The following is a 25,434-nucleotide window of genomic DNA, read 5'->3' as shown; positions in this document are numbered from 1 at the left end:
TACGTTCACGAAATATTATAGTTCGTGATTGCTATCAAAAATAATGAGATGAAAAATTTTATTTTTATTTAAAATCTTACATATTAATTATTTGTCATGTATATCTTTAATTGTGAATTGTGAGGTACAACCACGAATTAAAAGTTTTAAAGCATAACAAAATAAATTTGCTTTATCATAGCCTACAGCTTACGATGTACAATTCGAATAGATTGGATGGCGTTATACGCAAGTGTTGAATAGTTACAACTATCGTGTGCATTTTGGAAATTTACGGTAATTTGAATCAAGAATTGTATGACTGTTTAACAATTTATTATGAACATTATAAAGTCAGACGATAAACTTGTGTTAAAGTCTTCTATACAAGAATCATTGAAGCACTCATGCATAGAATATTGTGTGGAAAAACGCGAAAAATGTTCCAACACAGAATGCTTTGTCATTGTTTTATCACTACTAATAGTAGTGTACTCATATTTAAGCGATTCCATAGCATTTTGTCCAAAAACTATTTCTATAATTGCAATTGTCTTCTTCATACTTGTATTACAGTTTAGTTTTAAAGTTTCCAACGAGTCATTGTTGATAACAGCTCCTATTGGATTACAACTGACTACAACTTATATAACTGGACATCAAAGGGTTTTTTCATTACCTTGGGAAAGTATTATTGATGTACTTATTGTTGACATTATTCACACTCAAAAAGTATTATACTATTTGGCAATTAAAACATCCCAAAATGGGATAGTAACATTATTCCAGAAAAGTGCACCAAGGTTACATTTTTTAGAAATAATATACAAGGATGTTTACAGATTATTGGAAAACAACAAATGAAGTGACTAGCGGATATCAAACTTAATATATTTTTATTTTGTTACATTATTATAAAATTGATTGTACGTCCATTTTGGGAAAACGCGTTTGTACAAATTTAAACATACAGTGTCTTGAGATTTCACTTGACCGTCAAATCCACATTTCATGTGTCCATGAGTACCTGAGATTAAAAATAATTATATTTAATACAAATAGAAGAAATTTTTAACGTTTGTATCCAATTATGATTTTAAATTTAAATAAAGTAAGTTATAACTTTTAAAACATACCTAAAGGTTCTTTAATATGTCCTCTCCTTCCATACTTGGTGCGTAGCTCAACTGGTTTAAACCAATCAATATCATCTCGATTGAAAAACATAAACCTAACTACAGCAGAATGTTTATGTACTTTAAACGGATGACCGCTCAGAACTGTTCTCTTTACAATTACACGATCTGGATTTACTGATAAGACATTCCCATTTCCAATTATTTGCTAAAAATAAATAAATTAGATTAAACAAATAAGAATAAAATTATTGTTTGAATTCTTACAAATGAACCATCTTTGCAGTACTTCATAGCTATAACTGAGCAAGGTGGATAGACAATAGGTGCGAACATTGTAGCAACGACTATTGAATCTTGATGAAAAAATCGTTCATACTAAAATATCAATATAAAATAATAAGAATAATCCAATATAATTTTCTATCTTATTTACTTTAAATTTATTGCCATTTGTATGCTGGCTGAATATAGGTTCTGCAGTAAATCTACGAAAACCACATTGAAATATAAGTTCTGATTTGGATTTGATTGGTTCATCAAATTGTACAGTAGATGGTCGTTTCAAAACTACATTTAACACAGACATTTTTTGCTCATGAGGCAAAAGACCAAATAGTACAACAGGATTACGAGCATCTCTTGAATAAAACATTTTTGACGGTATATTTTTCACATGAACTGTAATGTACCAATCAGGCTAAAAATAGTGTTTAAATGAATTATTCTGATTGAAAAAAAAAAGAATAAATTTTAAAATAATTACCACGGCACCAGTTATGTTTTCTAAATTTTTAAACATCCTTTTTCTTGTTCTATCAAAATTTTCAAATTGAAATATTCTAGCATACTCTGGAGGTAAATTTTCTTTAACATCCCATGGTGATGTACGGAACGATTGTAAGCCTCTATACTTCTGAAAGCGTATTCTAGCTGGCATATCATTAGGTGTATCTACTTCATCGGGAAACATTTGATCAGCTTTTGCATCTAAAATAAAATAAATATATTTTAACAAGCCAAATATAAATTCAAATAGTTCAACTTCACATTTATTAATAGCTTATACTCTATTCAAGCTAAGAAGACAACCAATTGTATCAGACGGTGAGCAAATAATACCTGTTTGTCATCCCCACCAAGTAGTTTACTATAAGTATACCTGCTATGCAGTTAAGCCCTAAGGTACAGACCAACAATTTGACTGTCAAGTTGTCTTCTTAATTTAAATAGATTATTGATAACATTATGTTATTTGGAGAAACCAGAATAACAATTTTGAAACAATAGTTATAAAACTAAAATATTTTAATGACTTGATTTTATGTTTACTTTAAAATAGAAACTCAAACCTTTAATCTTTTTTAGTATTTTATCTTCTTCATCTAAATCAAACTGCAAATCATATTTATCAGCTTCAATCGGTGCTTCAGAAGCAATAGAAGTCATAGACATAGTTTCCATGTGATCATCTAGCATACTCTTCATTTCATTGTCAGAAGTTTCATCTTTAATTGAATAAAAATCATCAGAATCTTCATCAGATCCTGTGTTTTCATCATCTGTTTAAATAAAATATAAATTAAAAAGTATATTATACTTGCTATTGTTGAAATTTACAAATTTAAACCAATATCAATGTAAAAATTATATTCATATATATATTGTACATACCATGGTCAGATTCTTCATCAGGAATCCAAGCTGATTGGTACACTGACATACCCTGGGGTACACGTTTAATCATTCGTTTATTTTTAGATGTTGCTTCTTTCATTTCTTCATCAGTAGGCCAAGTTTGTTCAGCATCCATTGGATCAGGTATATTTTCACAAACCAAATTATCCTTTAAATTATCTTTTTTTATAATGCATTTTTAAAATAAAAATATTTTGAACAAAAAAAAAAATCCACATACTTGAATTTTAGGATTAGCAGTTTCCAAAATTGTAGTTTGTACATCTTTCCCAGTAAAACTTTTAATAAAATCATTAGAGGTCAAATCTATTTGTTCCATTTGAAAGTCACCCCACCCAGGAATATGTACTAGAGAATTTACAGAAAGGGTCTGTCCTCTCAAAAAACCGGTAACTTTCATAGTACCTAGATTATCCTGTAATTAAATTATGAATAAAATTTATATATTTTAATAATATCCAAATTAGAATAAAATTGTTCAAGAATACAAACATCAGAGCTAGGGATAAAAGCCAATTCTTCAGCTAATAAATGTGGCCGTTTATCACGAAATGTAATTGACCTTTTTTTTTGTGAACTTATGCGTCTAAGAACATTCAGAATATCTGTGGAAGTATCAATTTTGTTAACTTTTTCATCGGGTAGCCAATTTTCTATATCTTTTTGAATGCACTGTTTTGCTTCATTTTGTTTCTATTAAATAACTATGGTTAAGTATAAATAGTAAAGATTAAGTAAAATATCAGTAAGTACAAACTTTAATAGGTATTTTTTCAAGGTCTGTAATAGCTACCACAGTTGAAGGTAGTCCTTGAGCTAATATACAAGTCATTAGTAAATCAACATCTTGATCAAAACCACCCTCAGCCGAAACCATAAACAAAATAGTGTCTACTACTTTAAGTGTATCTAAAAGTCCAAGAACACTACTACAGTCAGGTCTAATGAAGGTAAATGCTTGTTTGAATTGTTCAACCCTAATTTAAAAAAAAAACATACAAATGTAATAAATTAGTTTTTACCTTAAAATTTGTAAAAATTGATAAAATAAAAAAAAATAAAATTTAATTATTTTGCCAATTTTAAGATAGTCCGAAGTTAGAAATTTATCAATAAAACATAAGTACTTAAAGTACATCAGCTATTAAAACAAGAATTGTTGGACATAGTCATACATTTCTTACAGTCAATTTAAGTTGGTAAAGTTTCAGCAAATGAGGACCACATAATTAATATTAATACAATGGTATTGCATACATTTTAAACAATAATAATCACCATAAATGAGAGTATCCTTCAGATGCAACAGATGTTGTTAATTTTACATCAGCCTTTTGCAATACATTGATCATCTCCATCAGTTTTTCATTAACAAATACATTATTGCTTAGAGGTATAACAGCAACTAAGTGAGGTACATTTAAAGACCTACGTTTTTCATTCAAAACATTTTCTGTTTTTGTTTTACGTAAAATCTTAGCTTGATGCCTACGTTCCATACGACTTAACTGGTGGTTAGCTTTGGATTTGGCTGAATTCTGTGCAGTACGTCCTAAATTATAATATTTTATTTTTATTTACATTTTAAATTTTAACTTCCAAAAGTATTTTTAAATACCTTTTTTCAAAATTTCTAGAGTTCCTTTACTTCTGTGGCGACCAGTTTTATGTTTTTTATTATCTTGTTTAGCTGGCCCAGGTCTGTGGACCGCTTGATCTTGGTTTTCGGTTTTCATTCTTAAAGAATTAATAAACGAAGTGGCTATTAACACATCCAACGTAAATCCATGAACTACACTCTATAAAGGATTATACCGTAGATAGTTACAAATTTAAGATAAGATTTTTTCAATGTATAAATCATAGAAAACTAATAAAATGAATCCCAAACGCACGTGCGACATGCATACATAAGTCAATTCAATATCATTTATCAATGGGTTCCGTTCCATAGATAATAAAGAATGGTGGGATGCCGAGTTCTGTGGTCCAGTGTAGCCAGAACGTGCGCGAAGTTAACAATAGCACTCAACCATTGATAAGGAAATTCGTATAATTCATTATGGCTCATTGGTACGATAAGTTGCCTATAATAAGCCCCTTATCCAAATTATATCCACACATACCCATGGCTAAATAATAGATAAGTATTTACTATTTTACCATGATATAGGTAATCCATTTATGGGCAATCAGAAGATCTTTTCTACATCATGTGGGCAATCGATGCTCATTGCTCATGAGTCATGGATAGCATAGGCATGCGTGCAAAGTTGCAGCAGAAGATTCAAATTTGTTGATTTTACATAAATTTCTTGGCCGATTGATTAGCTAATGGCCTGTGGTCAATTAAAATATTTTCCATAGTAATAAATAATAATTTATAAAAAATATATTAATAATATAAACTTATATATAACTTATACTTTTGTATTGTTATTAATTTATTATAACTTATAACCTGTGTAAAATATTGTGTTTTCTATTTCTATTATAATTTATAAATTATATTAGAATTTAAGTCTTGTATTATATTTTGATTTATTTTTTGTTTGTTTCATTAATTTTGCTTATTTTAAGAGTATCATCAATGTTTGGTACTTTTGATGGTAATTAAATTACACCGTAACCAAGGATAGTTAACCTTTAAAAATATAAATTCTTGTCTTCTTCACAAAACATAAATAGCTTCTAAAGACAAACCATTTATATATGCAATTAAATCTTTTAGTCTTCATACTAATTTCAATATTTTTATTATTGTATTATTATAAAAAAAAACTACCATTCATTCATAATAATATAATGAAATTATAATAAATAATATTATCATCATGAAACTATTAAAAATATATATATTTTTTTAATACCTATAACCAAGGACAAATAACATAGTAATAATAATGATTATTTAGCCATGGTACATATTATGTAATCATGACACACAACGTCACAGTTCGTTTTATACTGTGGTTAACTGATTTCACTAGTAACAAAAAATAAGTTTTGTTTTAATAATTAGTCTTACTTGGAATAGTTTCTATTTTAAACTCAATGATTACTATCTCAGCAATATAAGGAATTTAATTAAATATTAGTTACAAATATATAATACTACATAATATTATATGAGCAATATAGTATAGACAATTACTAGAAATGGTAATTTAGTTAATTCAACTCAATCAAATTAAATTTTCCAAAAACTTTTAATATTATAAATTACTTATTTTTAAGTATAAGTATCATCTATTGTAAAATTTGTTTCTAGTTTCTAAATATTAATACAAATTTTACAAACATGAAAAAATTATAAAATATTACAATAAGAATGTATTTACAGAGCTTCTCATAGAGCAATAAAAACATTTTTAAAGACAGTAAATAAATATTATTTCATTATAATATATAAATCACTGTTTACCAAATATTAAACAGTTAATTTAAATGTATTATTTACTTAACAATTATTTATCTATGATTGTAATTTAAAAATAATAATAAAAGTTATATCAGCATTTTGTATAATAAATAATAATTATTACACAGGGATAGGGTTATTAGTGTAAATATTATTATGTTTCAATGATTTAGTTTAGTAGATAAATTAATAAGGACCAAGTAAAATAACACATTTTTACATATAAATACAAAAGAAAAGATAGAGACTAGAATATTGTAAAGAATTAGTAAGCACATTATTATCATATAACAGTATTAAGTTGAATTGTTGCCATTAACTGTGTTTGAGTAAACATAACCTTGGTCTTGTAATATAGACAATCTTTTTTCTACTGCATCTCGATCTGTGTAAAATAAAAATATTTGAATTAATTAATTTTATATTAATTCCACATAAATAATTACGAATTTATTACATCTTATTAATATTTCTTTGTCGCTCGGAGAGTTTACTTGTTGAGACAAACTATGTAAGAGGATCTGGGCAGTTTGATAAGATTTAAAATAATCATATGGTGTATTGCCCAGTTCTTTTAATGCTGCTTTAGCACACTAAAATACATTTTTTATGAAAAAAAATATCAAGTACAGAAATATGAGTTTAAGAATTACTTACGATTTCTACGGCATAATCATATAATAACTTTTCAGCTGTAGTAGTGGATGATGATGTATTGTGTAACATATTTGGTACATTAATTTGTTTACAGTCATCCAAAACTTTATGAAAAGTCTCATTAAGCTGTTGTACCACTATAAGTTAAATTAAATAAAAATACATGTAATTTAATTAAATTTTTATTTTATTTATTAATAAATGATAAATAATTTTGTTAAAATACCGTTTTATGACATATAAAAATAAATATTTATTTAATTATGTTATGTATGATAATATTATTTTTCTCTTGTTCATTTTAAATTGATAAAATAATTTATTGGTAGGTTTAAAATGTATGTATATTGAGTTTAAATATATTTTTTTTTATATTTACAGTAAATATTTTAGCTCAGATTTATTCTTACCATTTTTAACATTTGTTGAAGGTTGCAAACGACCAGCTTTAAGTTCAGACGTAGCAATACTTAAACTAGAGCTAAGTAATTGTAATGCTCTAATTAAAAGCACCAATCGTTCATAACGTGGTCTTTTAGGAGAAGCACATTCAACAATACATTCAACCAATGCTAATACAAAATTAAGTTTGGCTAATGTTTCTATGTGTTCTTTCTAAAATGTAAAACAATTAAATGATTAAAGTATTTTAAAAATAGTTTAAAAAACAAGTTATTTCAATTTACTTCTAATATTGTTTCTTGCGGAAGTTCTGGGAAAGTTATGTTTCCGAGTTCTAAATAAACAAATATTTAAAAATAATGATAATATTTTTAATTTTTCTTATTTGCTTAACGTAAATTAGTACATACAGAAAAAAAGATCAAAATCAACCATAGAAAAAATTAATAAAATATAAATAAAATTCAATATTATACTTATGTTTTTTTAAAACCAATATTAAATTACCAAGAATATGGTCACAATTGAACATTATATAATTATTTTGCCTGATTATTGTGAAAGCAGGTCACTTATCAAAATCATTCTAACCCAGCGTTTCTCAACCTTTTTTCATGTACATACCTCTTAATCTTTCACCACTGCTTTACGTACCCCCTCATACCTTCTTATGTACCCCCAGAGGTATGTGTACCACAGGTTGAGAAACACTGCTCTAACCAATACTCATATTATGCATAAGTGACCTCTAATGATATTAATCACAATATATATCAACAATATCAACAAATTAATGATTATTTTAAAAATTGAAGACACTAATTATACACTTCCAGACTTCCTAATCACTTTTTTAACCCATATAAACTCAAGTCTTTAAAATAATAATAACACACATTAAAAAGTACATACCCTAAAAATATATTTAAATCACAAGACTAGTGTCACTAATGGGTAATTTTTCACTACATATTATCTATGTTACATTAAGGAAAAAATTAATAATGATAAATGTAAATACAAAAAAAATATAGAAAAGTGGGTACCATTCTGCTGTACATTATATATCGAGTTGGTCACTAAGTGAACCAGAATTCAATGATCACTATACACAAAAAATGATTCGGAGTGAAAACGGTCAATCAGCTTATATCATACTATAACATCTCTCTGTAAATACCGCAAAACAGTAAAAATAGATTCATACTAACTCTAAATAAATAATATTTTAACATCAATAAATCATTAATTATTAAAAACAAGACTGTCTTATTCCACTTAGTGATATCAACATACCAATAATCTTTTGGTTCACTTTTTCAATAATAATTTATTTTGTTCTTTTTTATAGATATGTACTAAGTTTTTAGTTAGAAAAATAAATAATATTTATATGTACCTGGCAAAGTCATTGCACGGTTATTATTACTGAAAGGCAGGCCAACTGTTCCTATTTTTTGATTTGTGTTAAATGTGAACTGTTGTGTGTTTAAAAGTGGCGAACTTAGAACTAAAAACAACAAAGTATAGAGATAAAATTAATAATCTTTTAAATACATTAATGTTATTATTTACCTGATTTCTTTAATGGAGAACTTGTTGGTGTAAAGTTCCATGTATTATATGGTGGCGTTTCTGAAATTCTTCTTCCTGATGGAGGTGTTCCGAGCATAAACTGAACCTTATTTTTTTTAAATTAAGTTAAATTTATATAAGTATTTTATTGTATTAAGACAGTTAACTTCCATAATATGTATATTTTTAGATTACAAAATATTGCAAACATGGTATATTACAAATTATTACAATAGAACTAGTTTAATCTTTTATAAATTAAAAATAATAAAAACATAACAAATCTATACTTACTGATGGTGGAGATATAGAACAGAAATCAGGTCCACTTATATTTTTTGAAGTCCTTGGATTCATTGTAATCGGCTGAGACCTAGGTACAGACTAAAATAATTTTATTATAATACGAGATTGAAAATCTTAAACTGCAAACATTTTATGCAAGTTGTTGAAAATTAATTTAAATCAATTTAGCTAAATATTAAAGGAATTAATAATAATTGTACTGTATACTTTATTTAAAGAAATATCTGATGGTAGTATTATAATTTATCAGTTATCATTAACTTGCCTAACACGTGATTTGTTTATGTATTTATAACTTTATTTTAGAATGACTAACAAAGGTATGTATATGTTATTTACCATTAATATAGTTTTTAGTCTAATCAGTTTCATTTTCAATATAAGAAAGGGTATAATTTATCTTTTATTATTAAAACTTTAGAAATTGTATTCAATTTATCATATTAGTATATTTAAATGTCAATTTAGTAGTAAGGCAATTAATTAATTAAGCTAATTATGATTACATGTACTATGCAGTCAGTGGCATAAATAATCTCTTGATATTGTTTTATAAGAATAGTATATACTCCTGTAAGTGAAAGTCAAGATATGAATTAATATGCATAAATATATAGTATACCAATAATATATTGTTTGTTAAAAAGTTAGCTCAAAGTACATAATATCATACTATTTTTCTCAGAATTAAAAAATTTAGTTTAATAAGAATTAGTAATATTAATTTTCTTTTTTTAATTAAAAAATTATTTAGTTAAAACTTACTTTCAATGGAGATCGTGGATTATTATAATCCTGTTGAGTTTGTATAGAAAGTGTACTTGGTCTTGGAGGGCTAGCACTAATTTCTTTCTCGCTATGAAAAGGAATGAGATAATATAATAAAAATATTATAACTTAAGTAGTTAAGTGACAACTAATTTTTTATGAAGAGAAAAATAAATCAGTAGGTAAATTTTTTTGTAATTGCCATATAGTTTTTAATTTTAACACAATTAAACTACTTACTGATATGCAGGTATGTTTGAAGGTACTATTACATATTCATCAGAGAGATCAGGACTTACAGAATATTGATAACCTAGTATGTTGAGTTAACTAATTAATTTATATTAATAACAATAAAAGTATTGACTATTAAACTAACCTTGATCAAAAACTGATGGTGTTTTTGGGCTATTAGCAAGTGGAGATGGCATTGTAACTGGAGGAGGTTTCATTTTTAAAAAGGCATGGTCAAAAAAGGTCTCAAATGATATTCTATCTTTTGGATTTCTTTTTAGAAGACCAAATAATAAGTTTGATAAATCTGATGATGTGCCTGGGGGGATTCTAAAATTAAAAAAAAAAATAAATAAATAATAGTAATGATTTTTACTTAACTCAATTTTGATATTTTATTAATCAAGTATACTTTGGCATTAAATTGCTAGTTTTTTCATAAATTTGTTTTAGTCCTGCGGGCGAATTGGCAAAGAATGGAGCTTTACCAGCCAAACATTGAAATATAATTGTACCTAAACTCCACAAATCTGCCTTAGCATCATATTGTAATGACATAATTACTTCAGGTGCCTAAATTATATTTAAAATTAAATATTAATTGAAAAATATATTTTAAATTTTATTTATTTTAGTATAAACTGGTTGAATAGTTTTAAAACAAATCTAATAAAATTAATTTACCATGTACATTGGAGAACCACACATAGTAGCTGCCATTACTCCTTCATCCAAGCATCGAGCAAACCCAAAATCAGCTAAGGAAAGATAGATGCAGATTAATAACTATACTGAATACATATGTTTTTAAAATAAAGACATACTTAAATATTATTATATTTTTAATTATTTCTAATTTAAATTCAATAGCACTCTGATTTTTAATATGAATACATTATTTATTTTTAATAGAAATAATAATAAGTAAAAATATTAATTACCAATTTTTAAAGTAATTTGGTTAGGTTCTGGATAACGAGTTTCTCCTGAAAACTTCAGTAGGATGTTTTGAGGTTTTAGGTCTCTATGAAGTATTCCCTGTTTATTAAATTCATACATTGCTCCAGCTGAACACAAAATAATTGTAATATTTAATTTTATTAATCGAAGCTATATAATGATAACTTACCAAGTTGTCTTAGAAATATTTGTATTGTGTCTTCACTTAAACATCCTTTAACTGCACAAGTATATATAAAAAAAAATTGAATATAAGTGTAAACTATTATTCAAACATTCATATACCGTATCATTTTAATAAAAAAATGAGTGTTTTAAAATATTTTTAATCATTCTATGATAGAATTGTTATAAGTATAAATGTATACATCTAGAAATATTTATTTTATAAGTCATAATAATTTAATTGCTATTTAAAATAGATGTAATTTTTTTATATAGAATAATGTTTAATACAAATTAAAGTTTTGGTAAAATATTAATAAATTTATAAAAATACCATTTAAATAATCTTGTAAATCACCACCATTGCAATACTAAAAAAATGTAATAAATATTAATTTAATGTATTAATATAACAGTTTTAAATAAAAGTAAATATTAATATCCATACCTCCATAACCAAATGAAATGCATCATCAGTATCCTAAACATTTTATACATAATATGTTTAGTTAAATTAATTTAATTTAACAATATGAACATATAACTTACCAGACATTCTAAAAGATGTACAACATTATCGTGTTGAAGAACTGTTAGTTTCTGAAATAAAAAGTTTTTTACTATTAATTTTACTACAAAATATTAAATATAACCACATATTAATAAATAATTAAATAAAATATACCATCAAATCATTGGTATATTAATTAATTTGGCAGAAGATTGAAATAGGGTGTTATCCAAAACACTGATTAAGCTTACGATTATCTAATAATAAATAAATAATGTACACAAATTTACATGGGTAGCTTGTGAAATATGAGAATGTAAAGAGATGTCACAATAATACATACAATAACAATTACAATTTAACAGATGACAAATATAACTAAATATTAAGAATTGTGATTAACTAAGAGAACTTGTGTCATAAAAATGTTATGCCACTTAATCTCAAATCCTTGACATTTACTAGACCATGCATAAGAACAATATACATGATCAGAACAGGACATAATCCTATATCTCAACATATATTTGTGTAAAATTATTTAATTATAGAAAACAAATAATGCAGGGTATTTTTTGTCTCTTTATCTTTTAAGAAGCTTTGCCACTGCAACTAAATATGCAGTTAAAACAATATTAAGATTAAAAAAAGTAAGCTGTATAAATATAATACAATTGTATAATTAAATGATAAAAATATAAAAATAAATTATTATTTTTAAGTAAACTTTATTTTGAAATAAAAGATATTTTAAAGAAATTTTATTACAAACATACAATATAAGCTTAAATTCTTACCCTCAGAATATCTATTTCTTTTTTCAATAGACTTTGAGTTTTTGGTATATTCTTCTTCATTATTGTTTTAACAGCTACATCCATATCTGGCTTCTGTTTAAAATAAAGTGTATAGTAAAGAAAAATTTGATATTTAAACCAATATAAATATATCCAAGTTTAAATTAAAAATGTTTTATATTTGTTCTTAACAGCTCTATTTTTATATTGACTTACTTTTCTAGAGCGTCCCTTGAAGACAATAGCAAAAGCTCCAAGTCCCAAGCGATTGGCACTATTGTATTCATAATCACCAATAATTTCCATTTTAGTTATTTAAAGACTGAATTCTAAAAAAAAATTAATTAATTGGACATTTCACTATATAAATAAAAGAAACAAATTTATCACAGTCAGATTAGCTACTCAAAAGCCACATAAATGGTAGGGCGTTATTCAATAGCCCCCAAATACCAAAAGTTTATTGCTAACTTAAAATAAATAATCATTGATGAAATCTTACCAAGAATGTATGTACTTATGAATTATTATATGCGTTTAAGTTAGCTATTAGATCTCGGAAAATTATTCTAGAAAAGTAAAGGAAAATTATGTACGGTGTTCATTTCCTCACATGATAATGTATATTTTAATTTTTTGAAAAGCAATTAAAGAATATTGGACATTTCGTATTTTTAAATTCCGGACACGGTATTAAGAACCATTTTATAATGGTTATGACAAAGTTTTACCACTTTTACACAATAAACACGGAACTATAGACCACAGCAGTAGCTGAGTTAAACTATACAAATTACGATCGCAAATTCGCATATTATTAAATATTGATAGATATTATCATTGTCTAGTATTTTACACGAACTTATCACGTATAGTTCACGGTCTTCGCAAAAATTATTATTGTGAATAACAACATGAAGTTAAGAACGTGTTATTGAATATCGCAATATAGTAACTATAGTACGTTGTACTCGATAAGTTCTGTGTACTCTGTACTATATAGTCTGCGGTTGATGGTATTTATTTTGTGGAATTTGTACGATAGGTATTAATATCGAAACATCGAAACCATTGGCCTTAGAATATTATCGAATCGAATTGTTATCAAAAACATAATTTTCGTAAGATCAGTGATAAGATTTTTTTTTGGAATATTTCGCGTTGGACCGACGTTTAACGCGAACTTCGAACAGAATTTGAACGTCTGAAGTCTGAATACTACGATTTTCACATGTTCAATGGGCTTATTTTTTTCAGGTACGTTGGTGGAGTGCACATTAATATAATTATAATATAATATTATATAATTTATATGTCCGACGGTTAGAACTAATGCTGTGCTGTTTGACATTTATTTTAATCCTTGTATGTTGTTTTGGAGGTCATAATGTAAAATTTTATTTTACAGGCTCATCGTATAAAAATGATTGAGCTTTCTAGTCCGTTACAAAAGTATAAAATACACCATGAATCATCTTGTAAGGGCCATTCAACGCGATGGTTTTCAGATCAACAAGAACGTCTATACTTGTTTGACATGTTCTGTAATTCGAAGACAGGTAAGTAATTTGCATGTTTTACTGTAATCAACTACAAAGTAATCTATTATTTTGATTTAAATTAGATTTCACAATCAATATCAAAACCAAAACCACTTATTGCAACTAATGTAACAGTTGATAAGCATTTACCAATTTTGCCGGACGTTAGACCACCCTCTGTAGTAGAACCTGTTATTGAAAAAAAACATAGTGACCAAGAATGGACAGAATCAAGAATATATTTGAAAGATTTACACCAACACTATTTAAAACTTTCAAAAAGTCGACTGACAAGTAAAAATATTTATTGCATAATATTATGACATAAATTTAATTTTGTTTAATTTTATTAGGTTTGGTAGTTGTAACAACAATGGCTGGTTATGCGATGGCACCCGCTCCATTTGATTTAACAACGTTCATACTTTGCAGTGCTGGTACTGGTATGGTATCTGGAGCAGCAAATTCTATTAATCAATATCATGAAGTTCCATTTGATGCCCAAATGTCTAGAACTAAGAATAGGTTACTTGTTCGAGGGATTTTAACGTAAGTAATAATAATAAAAACAACAAATATTATAACAATTTTATTTTAGCCCATGTAAATAATATCAATTAAGTTCTATAAAATGTCTAGAATTACTAACTCATTTTTATGCTTTATATACCATGTAATGTTTAATGGTATAATTTAGTATAGTAATTGCATTAGTTAACTAATATTATTGATTATATATTGATCAGTACCTATAAATTAATTAAGGTAACCATTCAAATTATATTAAATAATATAGTTACTCTAAATTTTAAAATTCAAAAAGATAAATGACAATTAATGTTTAGTATGGTCATTGGTTCAACTTATTCAAGAGCCTTGGCAGTATTTGGTGTGTATTGTTGCCCATGTCACAAAGATACTATAAATATTTCATTACAATAGTATCAAATTAAACTAAAAATTTTAATCAATGGCAGGTATATTGTAAATAGTATATTAGTTTATACTATATATTAACTTAAACTTTTATAATTTTCATTTAATCATTTAATGGCTCTGAGATAAAAATACTAAATTATACCCTATAATTATTATAATAGTTGTTAAATCTAATTAAAACAGTTAAGTATTATTATTAGGATTATTAAAAATTACTTATTGATGATAGTTTATTTTATACTTCTATTATAAAAAAAAGAATGAAAATAATTAGTATTTGAGGTATTAGAGATGTATTATATAAGTATTGTTAGATTGTAATTTAATATTAATTTTGTAGACCAATACATGCTCTTACGTTTGCGGCAGTTAGTGGATCATTGGGATTAGTAACTTTATATTATGGTGTAAATCCTGTAACTGCTGCTTTGGGTGCTGCAAATCTGTTTTTATACACATCCATTTATACACCAATGAAACGTTTAAGTATTTTAAATACCTGGATTGGTTCAGTAGGTAATTAAATACTAAATACTATTATTTTATATTTGATAGTGTTGATTTATTTATTGTGTTAAATCTTGTCTATTATCATTATTTATAGTTAATTGTTATATTTCTAGTTGGTGCGATTCCACCATTAATGGGATGGGCAGGTTGTACAGGTGGTGTTATAGACTCTGGTGGTTTATTACTCGCTGGTCTACTTTATGCATGGCAATTTCCACATTTCAATGCACTTTCTTGGAATCTTAGACCAGATTACTCAAGAGCCGGTTACAGAATGATGTCTGTTACTAATCCAGGTTTAAATTAATTTATATATTTTCCTAATAATCAAAAAGAAAAGTTTAAAATAAATATGTTTAATATTTATGTATTTTGTCTTTTATGACAATAAAGGTTTATGCAGAAGAACAGCATTACGTTACACTATTGGAATATTTGGTTTGTGTTGCGCAGCACCATTATGTGAATTGACTAACATTTATTTTTCAATTGCTGTGGCTCCATTAAATGCTTATTTTGTGTACTTAGGTATGTATACTTGAAATTTGTATTAAGGACATTTTATTTTTATGTGTAATAATATATAAAATAATATTTTTTTGACAGCATGGAAATTTCATCAAAATTCTGACAGTAAGACTTCACGTAGCCTATTTAGATTTTCTTTAATACATTTACCAGCATTAATGATATTATTATTTGTCAATAAACATGGTTTGTGGTCAGGAAACAGGTACATAATATTTAAAATAAAACTAATATAGTAAATTAATATAAAATATAATTTTACATTTTACAGCAAACCAAAAGAAAATAGTGAAGTGATCACAGTAAACAAGGATGAAAAAATCATTAGTTCAATTTTTAAAAAAGCTGAACCATTATAATTTGTATATTGTTCAACGGTTCTATAGTTTCTTCATTGTTACTAATTTAAATTCAGATTTGATGTTAAATAAACAGAATAAAGTAATTTTGTTGAATTTTATGTTGTTTTTAATACTAAAAGTAATTTAATAAGGGTGGGCAAGTTGGTATTGCTCTGCTGTATAGTAGAAGCGGTGAGTAGGTCGCTATAATGGATATGTTAAATTTGAATGCAATGACAGGTATCATTGTATATGAAAAACAATTCTGAACAGAAAATGGAGATTATTTGTCAGTCTACTCAGTTTAGGATATATCATATTATTACCTATATTTAAATTTAAATTTATTTTTCTCAATTACTAGTGAAAGTTTCAAGTTTCTAAGTCTTATAATTTTTAAATAACATCAAATAGGTATTTTCAATTGTTTTAAGATATAAAAATATTTTACGCGATTTTATAAAAAAATTAAATTTCATGCGCTTACAAAATGTTTGCTATTTTTACTCTGGAGTTTTTTTACAGTTATTTGAAGAAAAAGTTATGCAGAACCTTGTATTGGGTTTTTTAACCTTAGGTATAGATCACAAATTTTTTTATGAATTTTCAACTTAAAAATTACTAACAAATTTTTGCGATACATATTTCGTAAACGTTTGAACTTTAAATGATTATAAACAAAAATTGACTAACGGTTTTTGATTTTTTTTTCTTCGAGAAGTTCAACTTATAAATAACTTAACAACTTAATAAACCTTACTAAATTTTATAGATTTATTAAAATGCTAAATTTTTTATATCGGTATATTAAAAAAAAATTGAAAATTTTAATAGTCTATAAATAGTTTAAAAAAGTCAAAATATTTTGAAAATCTTAATTATTAACAACGATTTGTTTTTGAGTTACGGCAAAATAAAAAATTCGATTTTATCGAAAACTGATTAATGCAACTTGCGGCTCTTTTGATCTTAAATTACGGCTCTGAATATTATTTAACATTATATTTTTGTTTTTTTTTAAGAATATCTGAATATGAAATACTTGCACAAGCCATCGTAATAAACTAAAATTAAAAATGAGTACAATTCATACAGGAAACCCATATTCTTATATTAATATAACAATAAAGCTACTGACAATAAACGATTGATTATAAATTATTTAATAATATTATTTCGCGTATACCTAAATTTGTTTATTTTAAATCAAAAATCAATTATGTACAACTATATATTTAAGCCAGCCAAGCCAGAGGCGGCCAAACTTTTTTTGGTCACGATCTACTAAAAAATAAAAATATACTTCATCTTCGAGGATCGACATCTATAGAAAATTATACGGATAAAACTTATCGACAATTTGTTCACTACAACCTAGATTAATTTTCATGCGCGTGGCACTAAAAATAAATTCTAACATGATCGACTTTGAAATTGTTCATGGTCGATAGTCAGGCCGCCACTGATATAAGCAAATAGGTGCCTACTAAAATATTAAGACAAACATTTTTAGTGACTCTTTAAAAATTTGGAAATTATGTAAATTGTAACTTTTGACTTGGCTGTCTTAAAAGGTTATTGACCCCTAGTATAGCCGGTATAGGTAAATATAACGTGACCACACGGCACACGTCCTGCTTTGAGCAGGACAGTTCTGCTTTCAAACTTTGTGTTCCCAAGAACCCAAAAATGACCTGCTTTGAAAAAAAGTCACAACCAAAAACATTAGGTTGGTAGGTATACCGCTACGTATATTGTACACTGATGTAGATACACATTTTATAGTGCAAGTCCTCATAGGCCATATAGTCCATAGATAAAAATTATAAAAAAATAAGTACCTAATTGAAGTTGATATTTCGGATTTGTGTATCCAAAAAATATAAAAAAACCATTTAATCTATTATTATAACATTTGTCTGTTTTTGTTTTGTAATCTTCATAAAAAAATTAATGCTTTTTTTCTAATGAGAACGCACTGTGTTTTACCATATATTTTTTTTTAAGTGTTGTCATTTTACGCAAGACATAGGAAATACATTTACATTATGGTTTTTCTATTAAAATTTACAAGTTTTGCTTTGAGTAACGTTACTTTAGGTATAAATAACGTACCTACAATTTTTAAAGCTTTTTAAATACACCAAAAAAGTGTTGACAGAAAAAAACATAATAAATAATAAAACTAAATAGGTATTCCATTAATTTAATAATAATTTATAAAACCAATTTAACTAGCTCACATAGACATTTTTCAACTAGCTCAGAAACTTAAATAATAGATAAATTAATATAGGTATTAGTATATATTTATTATTTAATAATTATTATTAATCACTAATCAGCATGTTCAAACTGTTCAAAGTCAAAGATAATGCGAAATACTTCAAACACATTACCTTGAATTTGATTCAGATTTTTTTACTGTACGATAGACTTAATAAATATTAGATTTACATTTATTTTTGAAAAATTAAAATTGTTAACTTTTTTAACGAGCTTTTGCAATTGAACACACTTTTTGCAATAACCCTCTTGATGTCGGTACCTATGTACACTGGTAAGCTAATCAGTGTATCTATGGTTATTAATTATTAATATTAAAACTTAGGCGTTTGGTTTGAGTGGTTTGACATATATTCAGGTTCCTATAATCCCATCGTATAATGTAAAAATGCTATACACATTAAATTCCTATTGGTGAATTGGTGAGATAGAGACTAAAACTGAACTGTAGGTATCGAATGTTACGAGTATTGTCCATTATCTTTGTAGGGATCAGTCATTATTCAATTATTGAAACATGTCATATCCGTCATATTTGTAATTTTCTAATGTGTATATAATTAGAGAATCAATATACTCAAATATGTGTATCAAATACATGGGTGGACTGTGTAGGTACGTAACTACCTATACTACCTCTAAAATCGATACTATATACAACAAACGTGTAAAAGTCGAATTATTCTAAACCAATTTTATAGGTACCTATATATACGTATTATTAAGCTGTACATCTCGGTCTAATGATTTCAATTCGATGGTTATGCTTATTTTTCAATTAATGCAAAATGCCGTTGATGTATACATTTTGTACATGGCTGCCCTTACGTCTCGGTACTATCATCGTCGGATTAATATCTGTAGTAAGTGTATAATTATTATTACAGTAAAAATGTATAGTATAAATATCCTTCTTGGTTTCGTATTATGTTATGAGAGATTGATGTACCTATAATCTATATACGAAGTACGAACATATCTAAATATTGTGTATATTATTTTCATATGGCTATAAATAGGTGAATATAGCCATATAGGCGTAGAAGTCATCTTAAATACAGAGTTAAAATTTATTCACCCATCACCATATAAAACTTTGGAACCTAACTGTTTATAATATTTTCTATGAATTTATAATAGGTCTTTAGATTTAAATTATCGATTAACCTAATTATTTATTAAATTAAACCAACAATTGGTGCGTCTATATAGTTAAATAGCACTGTAGCGAGTATAAGTAGGTACCCAAGTCTTCAGCGTTATTATTAATTACCTACTAAAAAAATACATGTACCTAATACATAAAGGCAATCTATACAGTTATACATTATTAGGAACAAGATACATATTCTGATTCACTGAGTATGCTCATAACTCATATTTTCTTTCATAATACATTTACTCAAATTTTGATTTGTAGAACTTTTAAATATTCTGTTTTTAAATACTTGGATTCTTATACATTATATGGGAGAGTTTTGTAATATCAACTTATATTTTCAAATGAGAATCTTCCTTTATTTCTATAAATTGATAACCAGATAATCTTTGTAAAAAGTTTAAAATTCCAAAATAAAAAGTTTTAAATCGCAGGTGGCCAGGTTATTATTAGCACTGTTGTAAACTTAAAATATAAAATTGACAAATTTTTATACTAAATATATTTTTTGATATTGACCTTTCTTGCAACAAGCTACAGACTTTTACTATACCTACACAGATAACTTATAAGTTATAACAAATATAAAAATGTGACATAAAACTTCACTATAAACTAATTTAATAATTTAAGTTGTATGTGTGTGTTTTTTTTAGATACAATCAATTATAATTGAAATGGTTTGCATTCTCAGTTTAAGTATGACAGATACAATTTCTCGTGAAATCAATAAAATGCTTCATTCAAACAACATGATTTATACGACGGAGATTTTTAAAGCAATCGAAAAAGGTTAAAATTAGACATTTTATAATACCTTGTTAATATACTTTTTGTCTTGCCTATCACAGAAAGTTTAATTTTTGATGCCAATTTAAGCGTTGGAAAATATTTTTTTTCCGTCTACATAGATCGGAAATGTTATTTTAATCAGAATTACCTATCAATTAGCGTACATGAACGTATCGATACATTTTGTCTAATATATTTATGCATTAAGTATTAGCTGCCAGTTAGTAGGTGAGTTACTCCCATAGCCCCGTGAGTAGTTTTATGAAATGATTTGATGAGAACAGTAAGTGAGTAATATGGATTAATGTAATACAGATTAAGGTAGTTTCAGAAGCATCAGAAGAATGATTACAGATAGTATATGCTTACACGTGGCTCGTGTGACAGGAAGACAATTTCAGTCTTGGCTGAAATAAAAAATAACTTACTTCCCAGGCTTATTACACAATATACTATTTTGTTACGGATTATTTAAACCTAGTGGAAAAACTATAAAATATAATTTACGAAATAGAACAAGCGCGTGAAAATAGACAACGGATAGGTTTGGTAGATAAAATATAAATATTATTAGAATTAAAAATAAAATATTCAATATAATATGGAAAATAATTACTAACTAATGAGTATGTTTAACATTAAAAACAATCATCCTATACATGGGCTCCGCGAGTGGGGTGTATAGGATTCTTATATGACTATATGTATTATTAATTGTTTTTTATTATTACTATAGATCCGCGGAACTATATTACGAACATTATGTTTTACTTTTTGTTACATACTGTTAGTTGTGTTGCGTTAATATACGGAGCTTTTAAGGTATGTACTTTATTAAAATAGGCTGTCGCTTAACATTATTTTATTATTAATTATTCATTTTTAGAGATCAATTATTTTAATACTACCATATATTATTCTGGAATTCATAAGACTATTTATCATATTTTACTCGGTGATAACATCTATGATTCTAATTAAAATGAATGTGTTGGATTTCTTATTCCTAATTTTGATTTCTGTAATTGGAGTATTTCTTTTACGTGAGTATTTAAATATTTTTTTCATTATTAATAACACATGTTGTAAATAAATTAAACAATGATTTTAAGTATTTAATATAATTTATACTTATTATTTTTAAAACGACTAGTGTACATTTATTCAAAAATAATAATAATATTATTTAGTTAGTTAGTTAGTATGAATTAAAATACATATAGTAGAAAATATATAGCCAATAGGTATTGATATTACAATTTAACATATGCATTTATTATATAACATTTATAACTTTTAAGTTATTAATATAATTAATAGTTTATTATTAGGGTTATCCTAATATAATAATATCTCATATTAGACGAGTAAAGTAATTTAGAAATTTTTATTTTAGAAATATTGATTTATTTGTGGTGTTGTCCGTTGAGTTTGGTGCAATGCTTGATATTGGACAAGAAATTATTAGCGTCTCATTCACGAGAGGCTTTCGAGTCGAACAACAGTGCGTTACCGAAAACTGCGGTAAACATTCAAGACGTTGTATATGATCCGCTATCTGATCATTACGGATGGAGACCATTCAAACCTAGCTACAGTTATCCTTATGAAAACATGCCACAATACGAGTACTAACTACTTATAGCCACGCAACTACGCAAAACAATTAGTGTAAAATATAGAGTAGGTACTTAATACCTTTTATGTTATGATGATGAGTATTTTAAAATTTAAATAACCATCGAATGCATTGATTCGTATCGTGAAGTAACCACTTTAAAAATGATGTTTAACTATTGAGGTCAAAGTATATTTTATTTTCAAATACTAATTTATTTCACATAATTCATAAAATATTTATGTATCTATATTAATATTTTTAATTCATATAATCTATTATAATGCATTATACAAATATACTTACATTTTACACCAATATTTACTGTTAAACTTATTTATCCATACTTGCAATTTTTGACAAGAAAATATAATTTTAAATATTGAATATGAAGACATTTTATACAAGGTACAATATGATTTAAAAAAATCATAAATTACATTTAATTTAATTCAACTTTGGGCAAAATTATGAAGAGCTTATTTAATATTATTATATTATTTAAGACTTTAAGAGCTAATAAAAATAGTAAATGCGTAAGTTTTACTCTTTATAAAATAAAATAATTTTTGTTTATTATTATATAGATTCATATTTTTCTTTAAATTGTCTTATTATAAACTATTAATTACCTAGTTAGTATATTATAAATTTAATATATTATTATATTATATTATTTCTATACTACCTATTCATATGCAGGCCCGGATTAATACAATCGTAAGCTCGAGGAAAAGTTGTAGATGGAGGAGGGTCCAGGGGTCCGGTCCGCCCAAGATTTTTTTAAAAATAGAAATATTTTATAGTGATTAAAGTTAATTGACTATAAATTTTCAGTATTTATATTTTAAAAAAAATGTTGAACCCTCCCCTCCGAAATTTTTTTCAGGTGTAGCCTTGGCCCTAGCTAGGTACAGTGCTTTTAATTCCTATGTGCTTATACAGCACTGCGATGTCCAGTATTTTAATGAGTATAAAACCTTCTATTTAGGAGAGAAAGTGTTGAATTTCGATGTTATTAAACCTTTAAAAATAAAATAAAATCTAAACTTTTATATGATAATAATTTTAATAAATCTTAAAAACAATTAATTTTACTCAGTCTACAAATATATAGAAAATTAAATTGTTAAAACCATAAAAAAACTTATTTTACACCAATTTGAATATTTCTTTATTCTTTATGTATTTAAGTATTAAACAAGATAATTGCAACAAAAAAAATAGTAGCTACACATTAGGCCCCAAAAATGTTCGTAGGCCCTAGGCACAGTGCCTATAGTGTCTATGCGTTAATACGGCCCTATTCATATACTGCGTATAGTCACAGAATTTTATCTGAGGAGGGACTGATAATGTATAATGTTTATGAGAGGCATTACTAAAATTTCTTGCGAGTTTTTTATACAATTATGCTGATATCATTAGTATGTACAATTTTAGATTTTTACAGCAATCTTCACACAAAATACAATTTTAATACATGGTTCTGTGGGTCTTACGCAATATGATCACAGAACACTGAAAACATTTTTAAATTTGATTGAAATTTTAAGAAGGGGGTGCAGGAGGGCTATGCCAATGATAGATATTATTATTTTAATAATAATCGATTAAATAGTGATAAAACTAGAGTATGCATTGTCGCGTTTAATTTAAATTTAAATTTAATAAATACGTTGCGTAATAAATAATAATAAATATCATTTATAAACATAGCGAAGTTTGAAAATCATAGTTAAGATTATAGATTATTATTTTTGTATAAAATAAGCAATATATTTTTAATGATGTGTTAATAAATTTAAAATTTATCAATATTTCTATTCAATTTAATTTATTTTATTATCTATTTAATTTCTACATAAGCGAACATTTAGTTCTATTATCTTATTTTTATTAGGTTTTCTCATTATCAACATTAAAATTAGATCGATTTAATTGTAAAGAATACTCTTTACATTTACAATATTGTATAGGCATGTGAGATGTACCATGCATCTATAGTTTATAAGTTTAGTTTTTTAAGCGTTAAACAATAGGCAATCTGTCAATGTGTCATGGCCGTGATTATTTTATAGATTCAAAACTAGTCATTCGGTATAAATGAGACCAGTTGCAAAAAAATGATATAAATCAATTGTACATTTGTACATATACGATATACCTTATATATTATTTTATATTGTTTCCTCGATACAACAAAAATATTGATGAATGGATTTATGTATGATGTATACATAATATATTATGTATAATGTATATATTATATATTATATATAGTATATGCACATTATGACTTACATATGGGTACATTTTGGTTTTGTATAATATAGAATTATACCGTATACGATATTTTTTTAAATAAACAAAAAAGATTTTTTAACTAATTATTGGGATCTTATATCAAAGCTCTCAATACATTTGCCTCTGTAATGTCATGTACAATTACAGTAGTAAAATGCATGTTTTTTTTAAAGCAGGATTTAAATGCTCTAAAATGCCCTAAAAATGTCTTTTCAACGCAATAATGCTCTTAAAAAATGACAAAAAATTTTTTATAGTCACATAATTACACAATTGATTAGAAATTAACGGTGGTTTAACTTTATTCATAGTTTATATATTTAAATTATAATGATTAATGATTTTAGAAGTTTTTTTTTTTTAATATGTTTATACGTCTCAACTTCTATATGTTTATCGAAGTTTTTCTAACAAATATAATATTTCATTTAATGTTACATTAAATTAAGTTTAAATATAATATATAGAGTTCTGTTTATTATAATTACCTGAGCTGAGATTAAAATATGTGTTTACATTAAATTTTTTGGAACAGATTTGTCTCTTAGTGGAACTAAAGAAAATTTGATGTCATTTCTGGTTTAGGTGATATTATTTCGCACAGATTGTAAGGGAGCGCATCAATGTATCTCTGGAGTCCTTTGTCTGAAGGGATTCAATTTATAAGAGGAACTATGTAGTTGTGGTGTTGTAGTGTTCTTTATTGTCCATTAAGTGATCGTATTATATTCGTAATATATTAGTAGTATATTATATTTTTGCATTTATAATTGTAATTTAAAACATTACAAAATTAAGTTAAAA

General features: G+C 25.9%; 5 protein-coding genes across 5 annotated transcripts; 3 read left to right on the top strand and 2 right to left on the bottom strand.

Moving 5' to 3' along the window:
* The first annotated feature begins 57 nt into the window (after nucleotides 1–57).
* LOC113556008 (phosphatidylinositol N-acetylglucosaminyltransferase subunit H-like) lies at nucleotides 58–1,110 on the top strand. The gene has a single exon (XM_026960700.1). It carries the CDS (start codon nucleotides 319–321, stop codon nucleotides 841–843), a length of 525 nt encoding a protein of 174 aa, XP_026816501.1. The 5' UTR covers nucleotides 58–318; the 3' UTR covers nucleotides 844–1,110.
* Nucleotides 857–4,722, bottom strand: LOC113556000 (pre-rRNA-processing protein TSR1 homolog). The gene is made up of 12 exons (XM_026960688.1): nucleotides 4,432–4,722; nucleotides 4,092–4,365; nucleotides 3,571–3,790; nucleotides 3,306–3,506; nucleotides 3,034–3,228; nucleotides 2,790–2,961; nucleotides 2,468–2,677; nucleotides 1,882–2,105; nucleotides 1,552–1,815; nucleotides 1,383–1,493; nucleotides 1,116–1,323; nucleotides 857–1,006 (listed from the first exon to the last, which is right to left on the bottom strand). The coding sequence occupies exons 1-12, from the start codon at nucleotides 4,547–4,549 to the stop codon at nucleotides 876–878; spliced, it is 2,328 nt and encodes a 775-aa protein (XP_026816489.1). The 5' UTR covers nucleotides 4,550–4,722; the 3' UTR covers nucleotides 857–875.
* Nucleotides 4,723–6,345: 1,623 nt separating this feature from the next.
* On the bottom strand, nucleotides 6,346–13,467 carry LOC113547942 (serine/threonine-protein kinase unc-51). Its single transcript, XM_026948541.1, has 21 exons — nucleotides 13,112–13,467; nucleotides 12,826–12,938; nucleotides 12,610–12,702; nucleotides 11,851–11,901; nucleotides 11,750–11,782; nucleotides 11,636–11,672; nucleotides 11,306–11,356; nucleotides 11,118–11,243; nucleotides 10,861–10,934; nucleotides 10,589–10,749; nucleotides 10,322–10,506; nucleotides 10,183–10,255; nucleotides 9,940–10,030; nucleotides 9,163–9,252; nucleotides 8,869–8,974; nucleotides 8,693–8,803; nucleotides 7,578–7,627; nucleotides 7,302–7,506; nucleotides 6,892–7,028; nucleotides 6,692–6,827; nucleotides 6,346–6,619 (listed from the first exon to the last, which is right to left on the bottom strand). Exons 2-21 carry the CDS (start codon nucleotides 12,913–12,915, stop codon nucleotides 6,531–6,533), a joined length of 1,989 nt encoding a protein of 662 aa, XP_026804342.1. The 5' UTR covers nucleotides 12,916–12,938; nucleotides 13,112–13,467; the 3' UTR covers nucleotides 6,346–6,530.
* Nucleotides 13,468–13,704: 237 nt separating this feature from the next.
* On the top strand, nucleotides 13,705–16,583 carry LOC113547943 (protoheme IX farnesyltransferase, mitochondrial). The gene is made up of 9 exons (XM_026948542.1): nucleotides 13,705–13,866; nucleotides 14,018–14,168; nucleotides 14,234–14,444; nucleotides 14,504–14,699; nucleotides 15,430–15,605; nucleotides 15,713–15,895; nucleotides 15,993–16,127; nucleotides 16,206–16,332; nucleotides 16,399–16,583. Exons 2-9 carry the CDS (start codon nucleotides 14,076–14,078, stop codon nucleotides 16,484–16,486), a joined length of 1,209 nt encoding a protein of 402 aa, XP_026804343.1. The 5' UTR covers nucleotides 13,705–13,866; nucleotides 14,018–14,075; the 3' UTR covers nucleotides 16,487–16,583.
* Nucleotides 16,584–19,542: 2,959 nt separating this feature from the next.
* On the top strand, nucleotides 19,543–22,488 carry LOC113549895. Its single transcript, XM_026951407.1, has 5 exons — nucleotides 19,543–19,617; nucleotides 20,570–20,705; nucleotides 21,442–21,527; nucleotides 21,592–21,748; nucleotides 22,102–22,488. The coding sequence occupies exons 1-5, from the start codon at nucleotides 19,543–19,545 to the stop codon at nucleotides 22,338–22,340; spliced, it is 693 nt and encodes a 230-aa protein (XP_026807208.1). The 3' UTR covers nucleotides 22,341–22,488.
* The last annotated feature ends 2,946 nt before the right edge of the window (nucleotides 22,489–25,434 follow it).

This window comes from Rhopalosiphum maidis, chromosome 1 (assembly GCF_003676215.2).
Source record: "Rhopalosiphum maidis isolate BTI-1 chromosome 1, ASM367621v3, whole genome shotgun sequence".
NCBI classification, from domain to species: domain Eukaryota; kingdom Metazoa; phylum Arthropoda; class Insecta; order Hemiptera; family Aphididae; genus Rhopalosiphum; species Rhopalosiphum maidis.
Note: the sequence above shows the minus strand (reverse complement) of the source record. Positions and strands in the feature narration are given on the sequence as shown.